The sequence below is a fragment of the Schistocerca nitens genome, chromosome 2 (assembly GCF_023898315.1).
Source record: "Schistocerca nitens isolate TAMUIC-IGC-003100 chromosome 2, iqSchNite1.1, whole genome shotgun sequence".
NCBI classification, from domain to species: Eukaryota; Metazoa; Arthropoda; class Insecta; order Orthoptera; family Acrididae; genus Schistocerca; species Schistocerca nitens.
The window spans coordinates 560,733,427-560,758,850 of record NC_064615.1 but is presented as its reverse complement, the minus strand read 5'-3'; the positions used below and the strand labels follow the sequence as shown (position 1 = coordinate 560,758,850).

Genomic DNA, 25,424 nt, shown 5'->3' with positions numbered 1-25,424 from the left:
TTATTGTTACAGTTTCTTGGCATTCTATATGCGTTCAAAAGCTGCAGCACATGCTGAAATGATTGAGCTTCTAAAAGATATGTTGATTATAGAAGCAGAAGACAAAGAATTTTTGCTTACAAATATTGCTAAAGTTACAGAGACACGTAAGTATAAGTTTTTAAATAAATCTGGGCACTTTCATTTGTTACTTGGTTTTTCTATTTAATCTGTGCTATTTTCTCTATTTTATCCTCACTTCAGACAGTTATTTCAGTTTCCCCAATTTGTGTGTGTGTGTGTGTGTGTGTGTGTGTGTGTGTGTGTGTGTGTGTGTGTGTGTATGTTTGGAGGTAAAGTTTATGAGAGCTTTCTGGTGCATGAAATTTACTTGGTCTTATTTGATGCAAGGCTACTGGGCTAGTTTTTCATGTGAGTGATGAAGCCATATGATTGATTTATTTATTTACTTAATAATCCATGAAACAATTTACAATATTTGAATTTCATTATTCAAAACATTGAAAAATTAATGGCTTATAATTAATTTCGTACATAGTAATTGACAGTGAAGTTTCTTTTAATCTAATTACATTTGTTGTTTAGTCTTACTAAATATTATTTCTGTCTATATTATAATACAGAACTTCTTAAATTAGGTAATCTGCTTTACAAGGGGGCTTTCAATAAGTAGTGCAACACATTTTTTTCTCGGCCAATTTCAGTAGAAATAATGCAGAATGTGTTGTGGGACATCATGGCATATTCCCACTTCAGCCCCTACAGTTTCACGAAGTCCTGATAGGTGGTGGTGCTATGAGGTGCATTCCAAGCTCTGATTGAGTTATTTTGGCAGAAATCCAGAGCACCGCAAATATTATTAGGTGTTTGAAGAATGTCTATAGAGACCTGGGAGTAAACAAAAGCATAATGTGTCTTTCAGTAAGGCATCTGTCATCATTGCAACAAGGTCACGCAAACCTGTCCAATCGCCCACATGCCCAACAGGCTACACACAGCTGTGATCCTCCAATGTTGGCACCTGCAGACAGACTCATTTGAGGTGATACAAATGAACTTTTCGTTCTCCATAACAATGCAAGATCTCGCACAAATCTGCACAGCTGAGAGGAGCTCACATAGCATCATTGGTCTATTCCTCCTCGTTCACCACACAGCCCAGATCTCAGACCTTCTGACTTCCATGTGTTTGGCGCAGTAAGCATTCTGTGGTAAGCAGTATGTGGATGATGGGGAGGTTATTCATGCAGCAAGATGCTGGCTCTGACATCGAGCAGTATAGTCGTACCATTTGGGCATACAGGCCTCCCAGTAAGGTTGCGTAAGTCCATCCCGTTGAACAGAGATTGTGTTGAAATAGGGTTTTGTGGCTAAAAGAGCCAGGAATAATATGGTGTATTGGAATCCTGAATAATACCAATCTGCTTTCAGAAAAAAAGTATGTTACATTACTTATTGAATGCCCCTTGTAATTGAAGTGCTCCATTACAGTATAAAAACTTTTATTTTGTAAATTTTCTTTTAGTTTTGTTTTGGAAGAGCAGATAGTATCTGTCTGTTTTGTGTACCATGGTAATTTATTATATAATTGGATGGTATTGTACAATAAACTCTTCTGTTCAGGTCAAAATTATAGCTATTTCTAATTTTATAATCGTGTAATAAACATTGTTTAACATAGCAATCAATATTTTTTTATGTACATGACACTCTGAAAAATATGCTCACAAGGAACAGTTAAGATTTCTGGTGTTTTAAAAAGTCAAGGCAGTGAGCCGTGTTGCTACTCATGGTCTCATATGTATTGCTCTTTTCTGCAGTATGAATATAGTTTGACTATTTTTCCTATTCACTCCCAAAAAATTTATGTTGTAACTAATAACAGAATGAATATAAGCAAAATATACGGAACTTATACATAAAAAATTACATATTCATTTAAGAATTCAGCGGGCTTAGCATGCTGTAGAGATACTGTTACTCTTCCCACTTTGACAGTCAGCATGCATTCCAAGAAATTTGGTTCCTTCCACACATTGTATGAATTCATTATTTAATTTCAGGTTATTGTAATCTGGCATTTTGTTTGTGTAGAAGTTCATAATGCTTGCTTTCTTCGTACTAAGTGTGACTTTATTGTTCATTGCCCACTTATATACACTGCTAAGTGTTTCTTGAGCTTTATCTCACTAGGGATAAGATAGATACTGCCTACAGGAAAATTAAAGAGACCTTTGGAGAAAAGAGAGCCACTTGTATGAATATCAAGAGCCCATATGGAAACCCAGTTCTAAGCAAAGAAGGGAAAGCAGAAAGGTGGAAGGAGTATATAGAGGGTCTATACAAGGGTGATGTACTTGAGGACAATATTATGGAAATTGAAGAGGATGTAGATGAAGATGAAGTGGGAGACACGATACTACGTGAAGAGTTTGACAGAGCACTGAAAGACCTGAGTCGAAACAAGGCCCCGGGAGTAGACAACGTTCCATTGGAACTACTGACGGCCTTGGGAGAGCCAGCCCTGACAAAACTCTACCATCTGGTGAGCAAGAGGTATGAGACAGGTGAAATACCCTCACACTTCAAGAAGAATATAATAATTCCAATCCCAAAGAAAGCAGGTGCTGACAGATGTGAAAATTATCAAACTATCAGTTTAATAAGTCACTGCTGCAAAATACTAACGTGAATTCTTTACAGACGAATGGAAAAACTGGTAGAAGCCGACCTCGGGGAAGATCAGTTTGGATTCCGCAGAAATGTTGGAACACATGAGGCAATACTGACCCTACGACTTACCGTAGAAAATAGATTAAGGAAAGGCAAACCTATGTTTCTAGCATTTGTAGACTTAGAGAAAGCTTTTGACAATGTTGACTGGAATACTCTATTTCAAATTCTAAAGATGGCAGGGGTAAAACACAGGGAGCGAAAGGCTATTTACAATTTGTACAGAAACCAGATGGCAGTTATAAAGAGTCGAGGGGCATGAAAGGGAAGCAGCGGTTGGGAAGGGAGTGTGACAGGGTTGTAGCCTATCCCCTATGTTATTCGATCTGTATATTGAGCAAGCAGTAAAGGAAACAAAAGAAATATTCGGAGTAGGTATTAATGTACATGGAGAAGAAATAAAAACGTTGAGGTTTGCCGATGACATTGTAATTCTGTCAGAGACAGCAAAGGACTTGGAAGAGCAGTTGAATGGAATGGACAGTGTCTTGAAAGGAGGATATAAGATGAACATCAGCAAAAGCAAAATGAGGATAATGGAATGTAGTCGAATTAAGTCGGGTGATGCTGAGGGAATTAGATTAGGAAATGAGACATTTAAAGTAGTAAAGGAGTTTTGCTGTTTGGGGAGCAAAATAACTGATGATGGTCGAAAGAGAGAGGATATAAAATGTAGACTGGCAATGGCAAGGAAAGCGTTTCTGAAGAAGAGAAATTTGTTAACATCGAGTATAGATTTAAGTGTCAGGAAGTCATTTCTGAAAGTATTTGTATGGAGTGTAGCCATGTATGGAAGTGAAACATGGACGATAAATAGTTTGGACAAGAAGAGAATAGAAGCTTTTGAAATGTGGTGCTACAGAAGAATGGTGGTGATTAGATGGGTAGATGACGTAATTCATGAGGAGGTATTGAATAGAATTGGGGAGAAGAGGAGTTTGTGGCACAACTTGACAAGAAGATGGGATCGGTTGGTAGGTCATGTTCTGAGGCAAATTTAGCATTGGAGGGCACCGTGGAGGGTAAAAATCGTATAGGGAGACCAAGAGATGAATACACTAAGCAGATTCAGAAGGATGTAGGTTGCAGTAGGTAGTGGGAGATGAAGAAGCTTGCACAGGATAGAGTAGCATGGAGAGCTGCATCAAACCAGTCTCAGGACTGAAGACAACAACAACAACAACAACACATCTCTATATCAATGTATATGTGCAGAAAATTTGTTAAAATTGTTTAAATTGGTCCAAACATTACTGAGAAATGCATTTTCACACTTCCAATTTATCAACATTCAACAAATATGGCCTCAGTCTTGAACAAAGGTTTCCCATTAGTTCTTCATGTAAGCTATTCAAACGTGACTGTCAGTTCATGAGTAAGATGAATAATGGTTAAATCTACAGTTAAATGTAAGAGTGTTGAAATCGATCTGCGCATGGGGGTTCCAGTGTGCACATGATCGATTTGGAATCACATGTATCTACATAACTGAAACAGCATTCGCCTCCACGACCTGACAATATTGAATTAACACTCTAGACATGTTACTGTAGAGTCGCTTCAGCAGGTTAACAACTTTATTATTTCGAAGGGACAATACACGAGATGACATTTATTTAAATGCCCGAGGAGTGGTTTTTCCTAGCTACTTAAATGGAAAAAAAGAATTCACTTTGATGGATGATTTTAATGTCCTGACTAGGATTTATTTTGTTGATTAGATTAATGTCCAAAAATGAAAGTGCGTAGCCTCTATTAGTGCCTAAATTAATGAAATAAATGGGTCTGAGCACTATGGGACTTAACTTCTGAGGTCATCAGCCCCCAATAAAATAATGAAATAAATATTATTAGGTATCACTTTCAAATATTATAAGGAAATAAAACAATATATATTTAAAAATATGATTATGTTGTTAAATAGGGGCTCTGCACGTTATTGGTACTATGGGACTCGACACACCCTTTAACCAACTCTGATCCTCACTAATATTGGAAGCAAATTATAAATTTTTGTTGTTGTACTAACCTCTAGCAAATGTTGTGTCATCTAACATAGTAAATCAGCCAGTCATAAGATACTGTGGAGGTGGATGTGTAAGCCTTTGCGTTGTCAGTGAGATGTGTTTGCAAAGCAACTTGTATAAAGAGGTGAGATCTAAATTGAAAGATATGAGATGATTTCTTTTTTTTTTTCTTATCTTAAAAGGAAATGTGTAGCTATCCTCACCATATGATGAATAGGAATAACGAAAGTTGGTACTGAGCAGAGATGTTCTTGCCTCAGGTGACTTAGGTGGTCTCCATTGAACTATTGATACACCATTTTAGTTTACCTCTGTTTTTGTCACTATGTTCTGTTTGTGATATTTTCACTACTTGTCCATTACATGGATAACAACTAGCTAGTCATCCTAAGGTATAACCTCTGGCTAACTATGGGCAACTTGTACATGCTGTGCCTAATTAACATATGGTATGAACAAAGGGAACACGTTTTTATGACTTAAACATTGGTTGTGCAGAATGCATTGATTCCCAGAAATATCTAAACAATGATATATTTGATAACAGCTGATGTGATTGTTCTTGACAATGGTGATTTCGTTCCTCTTGAGGAAAATGGAAGAACATTTATCTTGTAGTGACTTACATAGTGTATTTCCTCTAGAGCTATTTATGAAATAATGCTCTAAAGACAATATGTTAAAGCTGTCAGAAGGAAGGAAAAAGCATTTAAAAAGCAGAGATCAAGTGCAAGATAAAATGTATGCAACAGTTGCTTTGTGAAACTGTCTTTAAATGTCTTATTTGTACCTGAGGTTACCTTACAAAGAAACAACTGCAAAATTGATATTATTTTATTATTAGATGTTCCTGTTTATCTGTAATCAGTTTTAGTGATTAGTGAAAATATATTAGTATCTGCATTTATATACTTTATAATCATAATAAATATTTCTTCCAGTATGAGTGAGCAAAACCCAGTTTGCAGACCCCTAATCTGGATGTGTTTGCACTATATTGGTAGTGGTGATGACAATTATTGCACCTTCAAGAACTGATCAGCATTATTCCTGGTGTAGGTTGTGTTACAACATTCCACATGAAAATATTCGTTTCTATATTTTCGAGTTCCGTGGATCCATGACACGAGTGTATCGCTAGGTTGTAGAATGTGTTAGATTATTGCAATAATAATCATGTTTAAAAAAATCATAAGGTTACAATCTAAATCATATGAAACAGATACATGAAAATTGAGGTCAAAGTGTTCAGATAATAGCTGACATAATAACAACAATAATAATCACACAAACAAATAATTATAAGACAAACTCTAATTCATACACTGATCAGACAGACATTATAACCTCCTATCTAATAACTGGTAGGTCCACTTTTGACATGGATAACAGCAGTGACACATCGTGGCATGGAAGCAGGGAGGCCTTGGTAGGTCACAGGAGGGAGATGGCACCAAATTTACACACTAAAGTCACCTTATTCCCATAAATTCTGGGGAGGGGTTTGTAGGCTCTGATGCCACATTGTCACATCCCAGATGTGTTTGATTTGGTTCAGATCTGGCATGTTGGGGGACCAGCACATAAATTGAAACTCGCCACTGTTTTCCTCAAACCACTCCATCACGCTCTGGCCTTGTGACACGGTGCATTATCTTGTTGAATAATGCCACTGCCATTGGGAAACATGTTCGTTATGAAGGGGTGAACTTGGTCTGCAACCAATGTACGATACATCCTGGCCATAATGGTGCCTGGCACGAGCTCCACTGTACTCATGAATGCTGACATGAATTTTTCCCAGAGCATTTTTCCATATCACACCGTCTTTACAATTTCCACTTCTATCGGTTAGCACACTGGACTCGCATTCGGGAGGACGACGGTTCAATCCCGCGTCCGGCCATCCTGATTTAGGTTTTCCGTGATTTCCCTAAATCTCTCCAGGCAAATACCGGGATGGTTCCTTTGAAAGGGCACGGCCGACTTCCTTCCGCATCCTTCCCTAATCCGATGAGACCGATGACCTCGCTGTTTGGTCTCTTCCCCCAAACAACCAACCAATCCACTTCTATCACACCACAAATTACACTGTTATATCAATTATAAAACATGTCTGTTTCCATCAGAGGCATTCCCACCACTACTAACATTCTGCGGTGCTAACAATGTTCCAAAGAGTTTACAAAGCAAAAGAGTTTACTAACCTTCTTGACAAAAGAAGAATTTTCGCTAAAATATATCATTATTTTGTAAATGAATCCAGAAACAAATTTAATAATAAGTGTTAGATTGTACAATTAATAATATGAATTTTAAATATGCCAGATATTTTGTAATTTCAAATATTTCTAAAAGAAGAGTAATTTTAACTGTACATACAGAGTACTAACAAATTTTCTTTTTACGTAGTTTAGCCCAAAACATAACACATTGTATACAAAATCATATGAAGTTCATTCAGTTAAACAGCTGATATAATGTTCACCTATACAAGAATCGATAGTATACATGGTATCGGTTATTTCTGTAGAAAAAGGTAGTGTTAGAGGAGGGTGTCTCATTACAATCTCCAGTTGTTTGAATAAATTTCTGCAATTGCACCTAGAGTGCACACTACTTACAATTCTGATGGCCCTCTGCTGCACAATAAAGACTTTATTTCCTTGTTACTGGTTTCTCCATAATATGAAGCCATAAGACACAGGTGAAAGGAAATATCCAAGATATGCTGTTTTGATTGTTTCGAAGTGACAAACAAATGCAGTCAAGTGATGAAAAATGCTGTCAAATTCAGTCTTCTACACAAGCCGAGGATATGAAGTGGCCAGTTTAGGTTGTTATTAATATATAATCCCAGAAACCTGGAAGTATCATCTCTCAATATTTCTTTGTCACCATATTTTATTTCACCATCTTCTTGTGTTTTGTGTGCTGTGTGAAACTGAATGAACTGAGTCATGATAACATTGAGGGACAGACCATTTAAAGTTAACCATTCTGGAGCTTCTTTGAATATAATGATCACAGTATTCTGTAGACTGCAGTTGGGTAATTTATCAGTTATAATGGCGGTGGTGTCTGCAAATAGGGCAAAGTGTGCTTTTTGTCTCAAACTTCATGGCAGTTGATAAAGATGTGTTGACAATGTGACTATGTGAGCAAGAGCACTTGTACTTACTCGTTGCCTGGGGAATGAGTAGAGTACTTGTGGTAAAATGGGGCCATCAAACACAGTTATGAAGCACAGAGGAACTGCAGCCAATGTGTTGTCTTCAGAGGAATGACTGTAGTTATGTTTGACATAGCCTTAAGTGCGGGCATATTTCAATACACTGTTGTGTTTAAAGTAGAGAGTAGCTCTTTTTAAATCAATGAAAAATCACTTGATGGCTGGGTTAGGAACTCTACAAGCAAAGGTCTGACACACTAACATCAATTTGAAACGTGCGTCTATGTTTATAGTATACGAAGGTAACTTGAGATGGATAGTGTGCTTCAAAGCTCTGAACACAACAAAAAAAATTCACTTTTCAGTGACAGTACAGTACTTTTCGTCAAAGGATTATGGACTCACGGAACGTAAACAACAAGAAGTGGATGTGCAAAAATTAAGGGAAATGCTATTAAATGATTATACTGAGATAGGTATTCATCATATGAGAGCAGATAAATAAAGGTCTGAATAATTTTCCCCAACATTTTCACCATGAAAATATATTTTTTGTTTTCAGGAGAAACACTCAAAAAATGTATCTGCACTTCGTGGGACTTACCATATTGTGTTTCAGATTGCCAAATTATTGCACAGTTTTATTGATCTTCAGTTGATGTTGACAATGTGGAAACTGAGCTACAGTAAAAACTTACAGGCTTACAGCGTGACTGGCAGTTGCATGATAAGTTGCATAACAAAATTAGTTTCACAGATTTTTTATTAGAATTTTTCTCAACATAAATTTCCATGACTTTACAACTCTGCAGCTACAGTTACATTATTGTTTGGATCTACATTCTCATGGAAGCAACTATTTTACACTTTGAAGAGAATGAAATCCACTCATAGAAGCTCACTGATGGGCATCAATTTTTCTTCAAATTAGCTGTGCTCAAGAAGTGGTATCTGACACTTATTCTTTTATAAAAAGCAAAATAAGTAATATTCAAATGGACACCCTAGCTGCAAACAGGCGTTGATGTACTTCATTTAATTATCATTTCATTTCTAGCAAAGCTGCATGGTCATCTACGGTACTGTTCTTTCAGTAACAGATACTACAGTCATATATAGTTAAAACGTGGCTTCACGGCCATTGACCTTCTTGTGCGAATGCACACGCCATGCCCGAACTCTACAGGACTTGGTAGATTAATCTGCCATGAGTAATAGAATGATGGGCAAACATCTATTAGGCGCACTACGAATCTAGTGGTGTGGACATGTTGAGAATGTGGGTCTTACGGGGAGCGTGCAAGGGATAAGTCCCTGCAGTCGCACTATCCTCTGTGTCCTCGGTGGTTCAGATGGATAGAGCGTCTGCCATGTAAGCAGGAGATCCTGGATTCGAGTACCGGTCGGGGCACACATTTTCAACATGTCCCCAATGAAGTACATCAATGCCTGTTTGCAGCTAGGGTGTCCATTTAATTATCATTTCATTTCTAGCAAAGCTTCATGGTCATCTACAGTAACTGTTCTTTCGGTAACAGATACTACCGTCATATATAAGTAATATTCATTGACATCTACTTCTATATCTATACTTTGCAAACCACCATGTCGTGCATGGCAGAGGCTACACCCCATTGTACCAGTTATTAGGGTTTCTTTCCGTTCCATTCACGTATGGAGTGTGGGAAAAATAATTGATTGAATGACTGCGTGTGCGTTTGCGCGTGCCCTTAGTAATTCTTCCAGTCTTATCCTCATCCTGTGTTTTCATGTTTAATGTTTAAATAAAATGGTGATGAAATAAAAGTTCATGAATTTAAATTTTGTTCTTAAATGGCATTCACCACAAGGCTGCATCAGTATAAAAATATCAAGTTTTGTACTCAGCTGCTTCATGTTCTTCTCTTCATCAAAATATTAAGAGAGGATTGTCATTTCACATTGAGATAAAAGTTTTAGAAAATAAATTTGCCATTAAATGAATAATGCACCCCTGTGAAGCATTACAGCTCTGTATGGCAAGGCATTAAGGGGCTTAGGATTAAAACTCAGTCCAAAGCTATGAGATGTGATTGGAAAGTTTTAAGAATGGGTTTGTAATTGTACAATAGTGGTACTTACATGCTACTGTGTGCATCTCCTTCAAAATAGTCCCCTTCTGACTAAAGACAGTGACTCCTACAGTGCTTCCACGTTTGGAAACATTCCTGGAAATTTTTTTCCTGAAGTGTGTTAAGGACACTGTATTTTCCTGTATGTCTTCAATTGAGTCAAATCACTTCCCTTTCAGTGAAAATTTCAGTTTAGGAAACAGGTAAAGGTCTGCAGGGGCCAAATCAGGGAAATTTGGCCGTTGTGGAAGTACAGGAATTTTGAATTTGGTCAAAAATTCAATGATGGAGAAGGCATGATGAGCCAGAGCATTGTCATGGTGTGGCACCCAACTTCTGTCTTTCCACAATGTAGGCCTTTTCTTCAACACCTTTTCATGCAAATGCTCAAGGACACATTTGTAGTATTCTTGGTTAATAATCTGTCCTCCAAGGGTAAGTGCATGATGCACAATACTGGTAGAATAAAAAAAAAAAAAAAAATCAGCACCGTTGTCTTCACCCTCGACCAACTTGCTGTGCTTTCTTCGGTTGTGGTGAACCTGGAGTCTTCCAATGCGAAGACTGCACTTTGGTTTCGGGATCATACCCATATACCCATGATTCATCACCTGTAAATATCCTGTTTAACAAATCTAGGTCATTTTTAGTACGATTAATCAGTTCTTGGCACACTGCAAGTCGGTATTGTCTCTGGTCACTTGACAACACTTTTGGAATGAATTTTGCGGGCACTCAACACATGTTCTTCTTATCTTCAGTTAAAATTGACTGAACTGCATAGAAACTTAAATTAAGTTCATCAGCCATCTCTCTGATTGTAAGTCTACCATCAGAGCACACTAAGTTGCTAACTTTGACAACATTTTTATTCATTTTTGAGGTGGAAGGATGGCCAGACTGTGATTCATCTTCAAATGATTCACAGCCAGTTTTAAATCTGTTGAATCAGACAAAATCAAATCATTGACTGGCTCATACACTTATCTCCAAAAGCTGTTTTTAATAGTTCATAAGTCTCAGAAGCTGATTTCCCAATTTAAAAACAAAATTTCACACAAATTCATTACTTCATTTTTACATCCATTTTCATGCAGACAGAATCCCCCAACAAGCCTTACCAGACCCACACTCAACCAGCTGCCACAATGAACTGAATGAAGGAAACACATTTTCCTGTCAGAGGGGATTCAAAGACAAGGCAATGACTCGCTCCCCACCCTCTGTGCACCTGCCTGCCAAACCAGCAAGCAGTAGTGGATCCATTCTTAAAACTTTCCAATCACACCTCGTATATTGTTCAGATCACACCCTCCCCCACTTTACCGTTACCCCTCCTTTCCCCATCATATGTCACCATGAGGCATCCAGTTGCTTACTGCTGTACTGTGAGCACTTCCTAGCTCACACAGACAGATTGGTGAACAATCCTGGACAACGATTAAGAATCGTAAGAGACCAAGCACTGAGCCCTGTAGTACTCCACATTCACTGTGCCCCAGTAAGAGCAGGCAGGTGCCATTGCAGAGTTATTCACCACTATATTCTGCTTTCCATCACCTGTATATGACTGAAGCCACATCCCTACCTTACCATTTAAGCCATAGTGCTCAGCTTTCCTACATAGAATTTTGTGGTGTACACAGTTGAATGCTTTAGATAAATCACAAAAGGTTCCAACTGGTGGTATTTTATTGTTTATGGATTCAGTAGTCAGTTAACAAATGTGAAAATGGTCTTTTCAGTTGCAACTGGATTTCATGGGGCTTTTTAGTAAAGATATTGTTTTTATTAAGATGATCCATAATTCTCTCGTATGTAAGCGTCTCTGGGATTTTAGAAAGACTTGGTAGCAATGAAAATGGTGAGTAGTTGAAACCCTCAGCTTTATCACCTTTTTAGGGAGTTGTCTGACAGTTATGTATTTGAGTCTATTAGATAGGGAACCTACATTTAAAGACTCATCCAATGTGTGACAGAAAATTTTAAAGTAGATATTTAGCCATCTGGTTGATATATTGTCCACATTAGTGGCTTTTTTCATTATTTATTTGACTCATTATTTTCTAACTCCTATTTTTTCTTGCACTGATTCTTGTCGAAGTTTCATGGTTTCAACCAGAGGCCATTTAAAAGAAATTATTGTCAAAAAATGGTTGTTTAAGATACTGACAACTATTTCACCTTCACCTACCATGCTGCCATTATGACACTTTGGTACTATCTGTATGCTCTTAGCTGTTGTCTGTCTTTCTTTTTACCATCTTTCAAATTGTTTTTATTTCATTATTTGAAGTGTCCATTTCAGGTTTCATGAAACAATGGAAATTCCAAATTGAAGTTAATATTGTTCAAATTTAATGAATACGTTCTTGGATTTTTAATCACATTTTTTTAGGATGCTACAGTATAATTTGTAGTGCTCCCTATCCTGAGGTTTATTATAATTTCTTAATAAAGTATAAAGCATAATGCTTTGATAGTCTTAATGAGAGAGTTTCTCCTACAATCTCCAAGTTTAGTACTTTTCGAAATTCTCGTAGGAAATACAGGTAACAGATTCATTTTGGACTAGGCTAAATTTGTCATTAACACCTTTAGCCTGATAAACTGTGTCCCAGTCCAACTGCTGCAAATACCTGCCGAAGGCTTGAAGATTTTTGCTATTGATCAATCTAAAGGTTCTGTTGATAAAACTACTCTTGTTTGCAAGGCTTACATGATGCATTTTCAACAGCTGCATATCATGGTGTGACAGACTGTTTAAGATTTGTGTCACACATTTGTTATCATTGAAAACAATCAGTTTTCAAAAATGTAATGTAACTGGATCGATACAAAATCTACTTGCCAAGCGGCTGCAGGAAAACACATTTATAAATGTTATTATTTATGCTCGTAACGCCTCCTTAAGGCAAAAGGTTTGAAAGGGGGAGAAGGAAAAACACTTGTGAGGTTTAGAAAAAAGGGTAGAGTTCAGGAAAGTCAACCAGATCCCTGGGTCAGGGGAGATCTAATATGATCTACAGAAATATTGTCAATCAGTATCGTGCAGTTCATTGACACACTTGTGAGAAAGTCGACAACTGCCCTCAGGTTAAAAGAACTCTTTACATTCTCAGAATATGTCCTGTCATTATTACAGGTAAGAAAAGGTACATTAAAATCACCAAGTGTGAATATTTATTTGGATTTTGAGGATGGGGAAGCAAAAATCATTATATTTGCTTGTGGAATATGCTGTACTCACCATTCTTGATAGTTGGTAAACACTAATCACATAAATAGACAGCGTATTTATAAGGAGTCCAATGAAACAAGACTCAAAATGTTGGTCAACACAATAATTATTTACATATGTAGACATATGTACTACATTATTTTTAACAAACATTATCACACTACCATTCTCCATTAAATTCCAAGTGTAATAAGCACTTAAGTTGACTTATCTATTTGCATCATTTCTAATTTCTGTCCTTTCCACCATATGGTGAATAGTGAAAATAACATATGGGCATTGGCATTGTCAATTGAATTGCCATCATTAATGCAGATGACAGTTGGCCCTGTTTGTTTCTTAGACCTGTTATATTTTAGTGAAATACACAAAATTTACTATTTTCTAAAATCTTTGTTCTGACTGTGTTGTTCTGTTGTAAATTGAAATTAGAGCTTATAGGAAGTGCACTTGCGGTTATGCGAGTTAAGATAGTCCTCAAACACAGGTCGGGTACCAAAAATCCTGCAGGATTGCAAGTTTCCTGATTCTTGCACCTCTTATGCTTGCCTCTGATACAGGAGCTCCTTACTTGACAGTGCAAGTTATATCAAGTCTTTGTTGAGTATTATGTAAATTTTGATGGTTTCTCTTCCATAAATATCAACAAAGACATGTATTTCGCAATTTTTGTTCAGTGCCTTGTTATATATGTGATTTATTTTTCATTCACTTGTCCCGGGTTCGATTCCCGGCGGGGTCAGGGATTTTCTCTGCCTCGTGGTGACTGGGTGTTGTGTGATGTCCTTAGGTTAGTTAGGTTTAAGTAGTTCTAAGTTCTAGGGGACTGATGACCACAGGTGTTAAGTCCCGTAGTGCTCAGAGCCATTTGAGCCATTTTTGAACCATTTTTCATTCACTTGTATTGGAGTTTTATCACTATATTCCCAGTCACCAAACGATATTGATATTTATCATACTGATTGCCATTGTTAACAATTCTGCAGCAATTTGGACAGTTGTCCATTTTGACAGAAAAATTTTGCTTAAGATCTGTGCTTAAAGACATCTGGGTTCAATGATAGTTAAAAACTAAGGTATTTGGATCTCTGACCCAATTACCACCTGGAATTATGAGCAGAATTAGAAAATTAGAGCTCTATTGGTATGTCTTGTAATTACTGGTAATTCTGATGCTAAGTAATCTCTGCATGGATCAATTCACAGTTCTCCCTGTAGTGTAGAACTTGATAGCATTTTGATTTTGTAGTGTGTTTCATTTATTATGTTGGTTAGAGCATTCAACTGTTTACTAAGATCAGAGCAGACTGTGTATAAGTTATCTGTTGCAATTATTTCTTCTGTAGACAAATCAAAAAGTTAGATGTTGATGTTTGATATATTTCAGAATACCCTGGATGGTCAGATGGCAGACCAAAACCTTCACCACGAAAAATGAGGAAACGCCAGGTGAGTAATAATCAGAATATAAAGTTCCTGCCCTCGTATAAGATTTAAATTATAATAGCATTTTATACATTGCGTTGTACTGTGAATATAAGAGATTTATCTGCAAGTGACAGCAGAACAGTTTTTCTGAACAGGAAATGATACACCATTGTGTTAATGCTTATCTTGACGTATAAGGGTTTCCAGGTTTCTCAACAAGCTTTTCCATGCAATACAGTCATCAGTTATATGCATCCATGTTGCTTCTGCTTGTGTTCTAATGTCCTCCATCCACCTTCCTTTTGGTAATAGTCGAAACTTTCATTGTCTCTTTGAAGCCACCAAAAATTTCTGTGGCACATTTACCTTCTATTCACATGGCCACATGTCCTGCTCACCTTGATTTCAGTGATATTAAAATCATGGTTGTGTCTTTCATTCTAGTCTGTTGCCCGATTCCCTTGTTTGTTGTCCTTATATCTGCTAGTAATTCACAATACACGCCCCTCCGTTACTTGTTGAGTGACCGTCAGTTTTTAAATGTACAATGCAGGCTTTCACGGTCGGTATTTATATCCTTGATGACTTTCATTACATGGGCATTAGGGCACGGTTAAAGGCGTGAACCAATGCCCAATGTTTTGTCCCCTCAGATACTATAAAGACACAGTTAGTGTTTTCAAAGTTAAACAAGCTCACTAACAGTGACATAGCTCTTGTGTTTGAAACAGTTTATATGAGTTCTGTAGCGTCAGTCTATCAGCTCACTGAAGATGGCCAAAAAGATGTACAGCTGAAATATCAGTTAAAGAATTGAAGTTTCTGCAGCTAGATGCCCAAAATCTAATGAATCGGTCCATATCCAAAAAAAAGTTGAAAATTTCCTAAATTAGTGCTTCTTGAAGATCCATCAAATTACATTCCTGGAGTCTCATGTAAGGGAATCGTGGACTATAACTGGCTCTTGTCTTTCACACTAATAACTTTTCTATTTAATTTTAAAATATCGTCTGCTGCACTTCATTGTTAATTTCTGACTCTCTCAATCCAGTTGTACCTCCTTTTACACTGAGTAACTTTTCAGGCTTAATCCTTGTGGACTCCTATTTTCTCTTTTCTCCACTCGAAAGACTCTCAAGTTCTTAAGCCTAATGAATTTTATCTGATTTAGGTATCCACTGATTTGCTTTTGCATGGAAAACACCTTTCATATTTTATTGCACTTTATTCTGTCTGTTATGATCAGTATTTAACATGTTGTGTTTCATTTGTAAGTAGCAAAAATATTATCAACTGTTTCAGTATTTTGCATTTTTTTCTGTTCATTTAAATAAATGTGCTCTTGAAAAAGTTGTTAGAGAATGGAGAAAAGCGGGTGCACCAGCACACAGACTGGGACCAAGACGTAAGGGCATAGAATTAGACTGTTTAGCATTTGCTGATGACATGGCACTGATCGCACAAGACATTACCGATGCACAGAAACAGCTAGAATTATTACGATTACAAATTTCATTTGAAAAAACAAAATTTATGACTGACATCAAAGATGCACCTTCTGATCTCAAAATTGGTAATAACTACATCTCTTGAGTAAAAGAATTTAAATATTTAGGTGAATGGATTGCAGAAAATTGTAATGAAAAGAAATCTGTCAGATCAAGAGTCCAGAAAATGGAGACGGCGTTTCAATTAACAAAAAACATTTACAACAAAACGAGTCTCGTGGAACTGCAAAATATGACATTACACAACAGTAATTAAACCTGAAGCTCTCTATGCATCTGAGACACTAAACCTTCAACACAGAAAACTAAAAGAGGAATTAAAAGTGAAAGAGCATAAAATAATGAGGAAAATCCTAGGACCAAGAACTAAAGATGGTGTGCATTATCCAAAACCCATTGCAGAAATATATAAAAATATCTCCAAAATAACAGACACAATGCGCATGAGAAGAATCCAATTCATGGGGCATTTAGAAAGAATGGACTCAAACAGGTTAACGCACAAAATCCATATATTTTTAAAGAAAAAAAAACTACAAGACCGAACTGGTACAAATAGACAGAAAAAGCCTGAGAGAATTAGGGTCTCCAAATCTACACGATAGAAATGTAATCAGAAAAATCACAAACACACAGGGTTTTGAGGAAGAAGAGAGAAAAACTAACCGACGTACGTGGTCCACTCAATGAAAGCTAGCCCATTCGTTGTTTATGAAGGAATACTGGGCGAAAAGGAAGGCCAACAAATGTTGATTACGCGTGGTCCTAAGTGATCCATCCGCAGTATTTAACTGCTACTGACATGCCATGTGTCATGCAGATTTGTATAAATAAAATAATGAAAGCAAATAAATAAAGAAAAATGTTGCTAGCAGTAAGAATTTAATTTCATGTATGTAAGGACACATATTTGGTGCAGTGTAACAAACATAGAGAAGATGGAAACTTTCTGCCAGATAAAAAACTGTGCGCAGGACCAGGACTCAGGGAAGAACTTTTATGAAGTTTGAAATGCAGGAGATCAGGTCCTGGCAAAAGTAAAGCTGTGGGGATGGGTTATGAGTCATGTGCAGATAGCTCAATTGGAAGTGCACTTGACCACGAAAGGCAAAAGTCCGAGGTTCGACTCCCAGTCCAGCACACAGTTTTACTCTGCCAGCAAGTTTCATATCTGTGCACACTCTGCGGCAGAGTGAAAATTCATTCTGAATGGTGAGGATTGTTGCTTTCTATGTGGCAACTATAGACATCACTGTGTATAGTTGATAATTTTGTTGTTTCTTTTTTCAGAATTTAGGTGCTGTCACTGATATTAATCACTGAATTGTCAGTTACTGTTAATAAACTTTAAAGTATCAATGAAAGGAACATTTTTTTTTAAAAAAACAAGCAAAGTCCAAGGGATTATAAAGTGTGAACAACATATATATTATTGTACTAATATTACACAAACAATTTACTTTATTTTTTGGTTGATACAGATTGTGTGTGATATCATACATGCACAAGACTATGTGTGCTGTTATTCATTAGTCAGCCAAAAACTTAAATTTATGCATCTTTCAATTTTATAGCATATTTGAAAATGCTTTCAACATAATTTAATTCCTTGTGAACTTTATTTCAGACAAACTGGGATTCACCTTTATCTGGTGATCATTCAGCTGCCCTCAAAGGTACGTACCTGGCAAAGGAGACGCCAGATTATTGTTGGTGAATGTGGCTACAGTAGGGGTATATTCTGTTTATATCGATTTCCTTCAGTTGCTTACAAGACCTTATTTAATAGGGTATCGGATCACCACAATGGGGGATGAAAACACTGAGCACCAAGCATTGTTAACTCCTTCACATCCGCGCCTCTCGTCTGGGAACAAGTAATAGACTCCAATATTATGTGTATTCCTGCACCATTGATCAGAGACTAGCATCAGCCTGACTAGGGAATTACCATTCCATGCATAATCTGCCAATAACACAAGACAAACAGCTGCATTTGCAGTGCCATGACCAGGAAGGGTGCCAATGATTAGCATCGTACTGTGTTCAGTGATGAATCACTGCTCTACACTGACTCAAATGACAGAGGTTCAATTTTATCAATGTCTTGGAGAGGCACAATGGTATTAATCCTGGTGTCATGTTGTGGAGAGCTATTGGGTTTGCGTCAGATGGTGGGTGGCAGTAATTGAGGGAACTCTTCTGGCATAATAGCACACAATGGACATCCTGCATCCTCATTTGTTACTCTTGTGCAATAGTTCCACTGTGCCATTTTTCAACGGGACAATGCTCGTCCAAATACGGCACATGTCTCTACGAACTGTCAGCGTGATGTTAAGGTACTCCTGGACCAGAAAGATCCCCACATCTACCTCCCAATAGATCATACGGGGAATCAGTTCAATTGTCAACTCTGTCCCAGTGCCAATATCCAGCATATCAAGGATGAGTTACAACAGTTGTGGACCAGCCTGCCTTGGGAGAGAATGTGACTTTATGATAGCCTTCCCAAAAGCATCAGTGTAGGCTCATTCTACCAAGTTCTTTGTAAATGTGACTTATTCTGTAATCACTGAAATAACATCAAATATCCTATCAACCAGTGAAACTTCATTTCCTTTCTTCATCCCTTTCTGGTTGCTGCACATTGTGCATATTGTCACACAGTGTATTATCTCACTGCAATAAATCCTTGTACTCCATTATGATTTTCATTCAGTACATTATAACTATTTTGGTAGTAGATAATAGACATTCTTTGATTTTCTTATTCTGTGACATCTGGTGGTTTCTTTTAAAACCACATTTGACATCCAGGGTTTGCCACCTACCAATAAACAGTGTTGGACTGCCACCATGGGCTGCAAACAGTGAAAAGATTCATTAGCAATTAATGTATATAAAACTTTTCACTACTTCTCAAATGAAGCAAGTTTGTTCATTTATGAACTTTTGGGACTTAATTTAGGCATTTGTCTAAAAACCATTCACAAATCTTGAATATGTCTTCTCAAGCAGTATAACCCTAACAGTAGATATTAACTATTTTGTAGACACTTTTATGGTATGTGTATAATGTAGATTTATTTTGTCTTCCAGCCACTTTCTTAGAAACATGAGACTGGAATTTTCCTTTTATGGCTAAGTCACACTCTCATGCATTCCTCATTTCTTGCCAACACCAACAAGTTTCATTTGTTTAAGAAATAGTTCTTGACTTATCAGAAATATAGTATGGTACCAAAGCCATACTCTCGTTGGCTTGTGGTCTTCCTGATGCAGTAGTCAGCACTGCCTAAAGGGAAAACTCAGTACAGATCACAAATTTTGTTTGCTTAGTGAATGAACCACTGCAGGAAGGCTGTTGAAGCTGAGATATACTTTCAACAAACTACGAAGTCCCTATTGGTTCTGCTTTTGTACTGATGAAGAAAGTAATTGGTTGATGAAATAGTTCAAGGGTGACTGGCCAGATGTCAGTATCCAGCAGGCACTACATTTCACCAAGTGACATCATCAGGTATGCTGAGGTGTGAATACTTTTATCTCTTCCCACACCCCACTCCACACCCTCCCCATCCCTCCCTCCCTCCGACTTGCTGCCCCATCACGATGTGTGCGGAGGAGTGGGCGGCTACCCCTGGCCACATCACAACGAAAACAGCTGGTTGGAGGGTAGGGGGTTGGGGGGGATATGTGATAATAGTTCCACACCAGCTCCTAAGCAGCCAGTTCACCAGCACATCTGATGATGACAATGTGGTTGCTTACTGAAATATTGTGGCTGTTGGACACTGACATCCAGCTGTTCACTTGGAACTATTTTGTCATGAATTACGCCGGGAGAATCTGAAGAATTACACGTGATTTGTTGATTACACCTCAAAAGAAAACGGGTTCTGATTCTACATATAAGTGGATAAAGACAGTAATGTTAGTATCTGTATTGTGGGAGATTATCTCATAATGAATATTCACATGTGACTTACCGAACGAAAGCGCTGGCAGGTCGATAGACACACAAACAAACACAAACACACACACAAAATTCAAGCTTTCGCAACAAACTGTTGCCTCATCAGGAAAGAGGGAAGGAGAGGGAAAGACGAAAGGATGTGGGTTTTAAGGGAGAGTGTAAGGAGTCATTCCAATCCCGGGAGCGGAAAGACTTACCTTAGGGGGAAAAAAGGACGGGTATACACTCGCACACACACACATATCCATCCACACATACACAGACACAAGCAGACGTGGAATGTTTCCCTCTATTATATTGAATATTCACATGTATTGATAAACAGTGAGATTTATTGTTGCATAGTACTGTAAATTAAGGGTTCTCTGTATATTCCACATCTGGAGCTGATAATTGAGCAGTGATCTTTTGTAGTGACCTGTACTTTTGATGAGAATACTATGGTCATGTTGTCCAGGCATTCACCAAGTCACGTGGCAGTTTTCATGTAGACAGTATTACCCTCAATGACAGTCCTCATGGAAACACATTACAAGCTACTTTGATAGGGGTAATCTGCTCTGAGCCACAGGAGAAAATGAGGTATTGGAATTTTATGATGCTTTCACATTTATGGAATCAGAGCAGCTTGAAATTAAATTCTGATATAGATCTGTATGTATAATGTGTAATTGTAATGTATATAATTGTTGCTGTTTTACACCATACATAAAATAAACCTTAATTTTCTCTAATTTTTCAGAACTTGGTGTTCAGATTTGGGGCTTATAATTTGTGTATCTAGATGTATCCTATTTCTCAACAAGTGATATATATTATCAAATACTGGTTTCACATGTTTCTTACTTTCTAGTAAGTTTCCTTTGTTGGTACCATTCTCCATCCATCTGCTAATTTTATGAAGTCTCTAAATCCGTCAGGTCCACTGCGCAATAATTATCAACATTATTTTTGTTTTGAAATCCTTGCAAAATAAAGAAATCATATCTGTGAATGACTTCAATATTTTCCCATGACAATACACATATATGGTTACTAATATACTTTACAGTAAAATTCCAAAGTTCTGCCAATATACATGAATAATTAGATATGATTTGTGTGTGTGTGTGCGCACGTGCGTATGTGTGTGTGTGAGAGAGAGAGAGAGAGAGAAAGAGAGAGAGAGAGAGAGAGAGAGAGAGAGAGAGAGAGAGAGAGGGAGGGGGGGGCAGTAGGTATACAATAAATGTGTGTTTAAACTAAAAAATCTTAATGGTAGTTCACTTAATATACTAGTAAACTTCTCAGCTGTAGGACAGAGAGAACTGTTTATCTGTGTTTCATTTTGTTATTCTACACATATTTAACTTGTGGCCTGCAATTTCACCTTTAGGAATGAGAGCAAAGCAACCATTCCATCTTCGAGGGCAAGGGCACAAAATGCGAAGATAAGAAGAGCAGCCTCTTGGCACGTGATGTGCTGAATTGAATTGTGTTTTACTACTACTGACTGATGGTTTATTGTACTTTAAATCCATCATAAAATAATTGTTGTTTTATTATGTTGCTTTACATTTTGCAAACAAGTTCTGTTTGTTTTCATAAGGCATTTTCTGAAGATTAACAGTATTAAATATTAAATTTTTCATTGTGTTACCTGTTGAACATTAGTGTTGAAATCTTTATCAAAGTAGAATTGACTGTAATATTGTTTATTAAATCATTGACTATTGTTAACTGTTTCTTCGATCTCTAATTTGTTATTGATATATAGTATATCATTAAGTCTGATCATACTTGCTTTGATTTATCAGATGACTATAGAGGATACATTTTTTTCTGTTTTGTAAATAAAATGAAAGATAAACTCAGAAAATTTGTTTCCAGAACCTGGATTTCTAGTATGGGAATAAAATGTCGCTGTGCAGCTGTCCGCACTGTAGCCATACTTCTAATAGATCCTGTCACTATAGTACCCATTACAGTGGTGGAGCTTTCTCATATGTCAGGTCCTCATTATTTGTTGGCAGAGGAAATGAAATACACACCATATTTGGTGTAGCTCCATCCATAATAGTCAGAGGCAGCTAAATCTGGTATGCAGCAAGAGACTACCAAAAATGTGGATATTGGATAACATTCCACTCAAATAGAAAACAAAATGTTGAAAATCCTTCTGTGCCTGTGGTGGTAACGCACCGTGTTACATACATCTGGAAACTGTCTTCACTGGCACTTGGATGGGGTACTAGTTGTCACAGAGTATACTAAACAAAAATTATAGTCAAGTTCATTGGTTTATTTAATCAGTTTCATCATTGTTAAAAATGAATTTCATAACCTTCCAATCTATCTCACAGACTCAAAACTCAACATAGTTCTTTTTATATCTTGTGTTTAGGCACTGTAATAATTACATACACTCTGTTTTATTGTAAACCATTTCTTAGAATTTGGTCTCCACATTGTCAGTTATAGTAGTTGAAGTTGAAAAGATGATATATCAATAGATTTTTTTTACTCCTTTGAGTTGTTCTGTGACTGAATTATGTTATTAATTATTTAGATAAAATTTACCCATTTATGATTTGTGATGGGTGAAGCCCAAAATATTTGCACAGTGGTAGTGTTCTTCTGTGTATCAGATTCAAGCTTTTTCCATTGGAGATTGGTATCTTTATTGGCATACAATGGTGAAACTAAAAACATCATTGACAAATTTGAGTTTGTCTTTCATCAAATTTGAACTACTCCTCCTCCTCGTGTGAAGGTATATGTTTTGTCCTCTCTTCAGTGATGAATAATTTGAAGTGTCAAAGATCTAGTCTGGTTTTGAATTGTTCTAAATGTGATTTTTTTATAGTTCCTTATAAATATATTGTTAACATTCTTTATTTTTTTCCACAACTACAAACAATACTTTTCACTTTTACACTAGATTCCAAAGAGGAGAAATAGTTTAAACGTAAATTTTTTCTAGTAGATAAATCAAATGTTTCATGGTGTTTTAGTATTTCAGTCAGATATGCAGCAGTTCTAGAATCAGTATTTTAGTTCTGTAGTTTTCAGTAAGGTATCCCTTTAATAAACATGTTGTATTTGTTAAAAATCCCAAAACATCACTGACTTTGAGAAATAATATTTAATAGGCAGGGTTTTTGTATTTGAGAGGAACATTCAACTATCCAATTAGTGTTGTAATTTAATTTTCTTATACATTTAATACCTAAACTAAGTTCTTATTGAATTGTCAAACAGAATCAACAGTAAGTAGATGATTTATTGTCAAATTTTGTGAAGATAAGGATGTATTTTGCAATTTGAATGCACAGGATTACCTAAGTATTCTTTATGTCTTCAGTAGATCAACTGTGGAGGGCTGTTGCTTCAGATCATACAAATTTAAGAATTGTGGTGAACTCGGACAATTACTTAAAATATCATTCTATAAAGTTTTATGGCCTATTTGCATTGTGTGTTGATAGTTGATCCAAGTTATTGAGGGAAGCTGCATACTCTCACTGCTTAGGATTTGTATAATAATTTCAGATAGTTATATTATGTGTGTGAAATGTGCATTATTTATTTCCACTTACCTGTAGATAAGAGAATATTTACCTTCTGCAGTTATATGTTTACTTTTCTTTGATACGTGGACTAACAAAATAAAGCTATAGCAATCTATGGCTAATTGCATAAGTTTTTATTGTGAGACAGGTTGCTATGCTATTTTCATTTTATTGGATGATGATATAAAATAGAAATAAGGCAAATATATGTCATCAATATATTCAACAGTTTGCACCAGAACAAATGTTTCTGCTCCAACCCTTAAATTTTAGTGAATTACACCTGGTATTAACACGTATCACTAAAATTATTGGAGAAAATTGAACATTTCAGTCAGAATGAGTGAAAAAAGATTTCCCTCATATTCACATAAGGTATGAAATCTCACTTTAAATCATGTTTGTAATGGTGTCTTACTATGTCCATAAATTTGACGTTTGAAAGCCAATAAGATGAAATGTCTCCAAAAATTTATAGTCCAATATCAGACATAACAAAATGCCAAAGTTCAATTACATTTGCTCATTTTAATTAGTGATCCATTAAACTCTAAGTGTCTGACAACTTTAACTCAACACAATCAAAATTGAAACCTCAATGGAACAATGTTTTTACAGAATAAGTATAGACTCAGATAACAGTGCTTTTGTTTCACTTACTTTAGTAATTTGCAGTTATATTTCTTGACTTCATTTATGCAGTGTTGTGTGTTGATTGCAGTTGTTTTGAATATAGTGACTTGTTCATTTCTAAATATATACCAAAGATAGTTATGGACCAGTGTGTTGCTGAATTTAATAAAGGTTTCATATAATAAACTGAGACATGTGTCATTGATCATCAATGTGAAAATATGACACTGTTATTTATTATATTGATGCATATTTGAAATAAAAGATGATGAGTTATTTACTGTGCTTTTTCCCCTCACATGAACACAGGATATCACTTAATTGTGTTTTCCCCCCACAACATTCATTAATACATACATGGGTAACATCACTGTTCATGCATAATATTTGTATATGGAAATTTCACTGTAGAGTAACAAATCTGATAGAGTGAGTCTATTTTGTTGTAGAACAAACGTTGAACATTTGATAAAACTTAGGGACTTTTAATCAATGAGAATTAGAACTTCTCTGGGAAGACATTTATTATGATGTTACTTACACTGTGTACAGAGTGCAATGTTGCAGTGCCTGTGTTATTCTGATTATGATGCAAAGTTCCTTTGGACATACATGCATGCATGGTTGACGACTTATGGAAGTTTAGATCTGGCCGTGAGTTATGCACCACAGATAGGCAAATGGTAGGGCAGCTGCTTGCGATAAGCAGGAAATCAAGGTTCGAGTCATGGTGCTGCACAGATTTTCATTGTCATCATTCCATTCTACAGCTGATGGTTGTCCTTATTTGTAACTGCGAATTCATTTAATGTATGTACAGAGTTGTCACGAACAGTTTAAAAAGCTTGTAAGGGTGTTGCAGGATAAGTTCTGCTGAGAAATAATTGTTAAGAAACAAATTCAACATGTTTCACTGTTTCTGAGTAAATTAGCAATGCCTTTGAACAAGCAAATTCTAGCAGCCCACCAGAGATGGTGTCACCAAACATATTCTTCATTTGGTTTTCTAAAAACAAACAAGAGTGTGATACAAAAAATTGA

General features: G+C 36.5%; 1 protein-coding gene across 6 annotated transcripts in view; it reads left to right on the top strand.

Moving 5' to 3' along the window:
- Nucleotides 1-24,659, top strand: part of LOC126236598 (transmembrane channel-like protein 5) — a 271,797-nt gene extending 247,138 nt beyond the window's left edge. For 5 of the 6 annotated variants that reach the window (XM_049946024.1, XM_049946023.1, XM_049946026.1 and 2 more), the window contains 4 exons: nucleotides 13-146; nucleotides 14,672-14,733; nucleotides 17,848-17,896; nucleotides 21,575-24,659. In XM_049946024.1, coding sequence (XP_049801981.1) covers nucleotides 13-146; nucleotides 14,672-14,733; nucleotides 17,848-17,896; nucleotides 21,575-21,633 — 304 coding nt within the window. In that variant the 3' untranslated portion in view covers nucleotides 21,634-24,659. Of the gene's footprint in view, nucleotides 1-12; nucleotides 147-14,671; nucleotides 14,734-17,847; nucleotides 17,897-21,574 lie in introns of those variants that run through there. The other variant, XR_007544962.1, reaches the window with a different exon arrangement.
- Nucleotides 24,660-25,424: the final 765 nt, after the last annotated feature.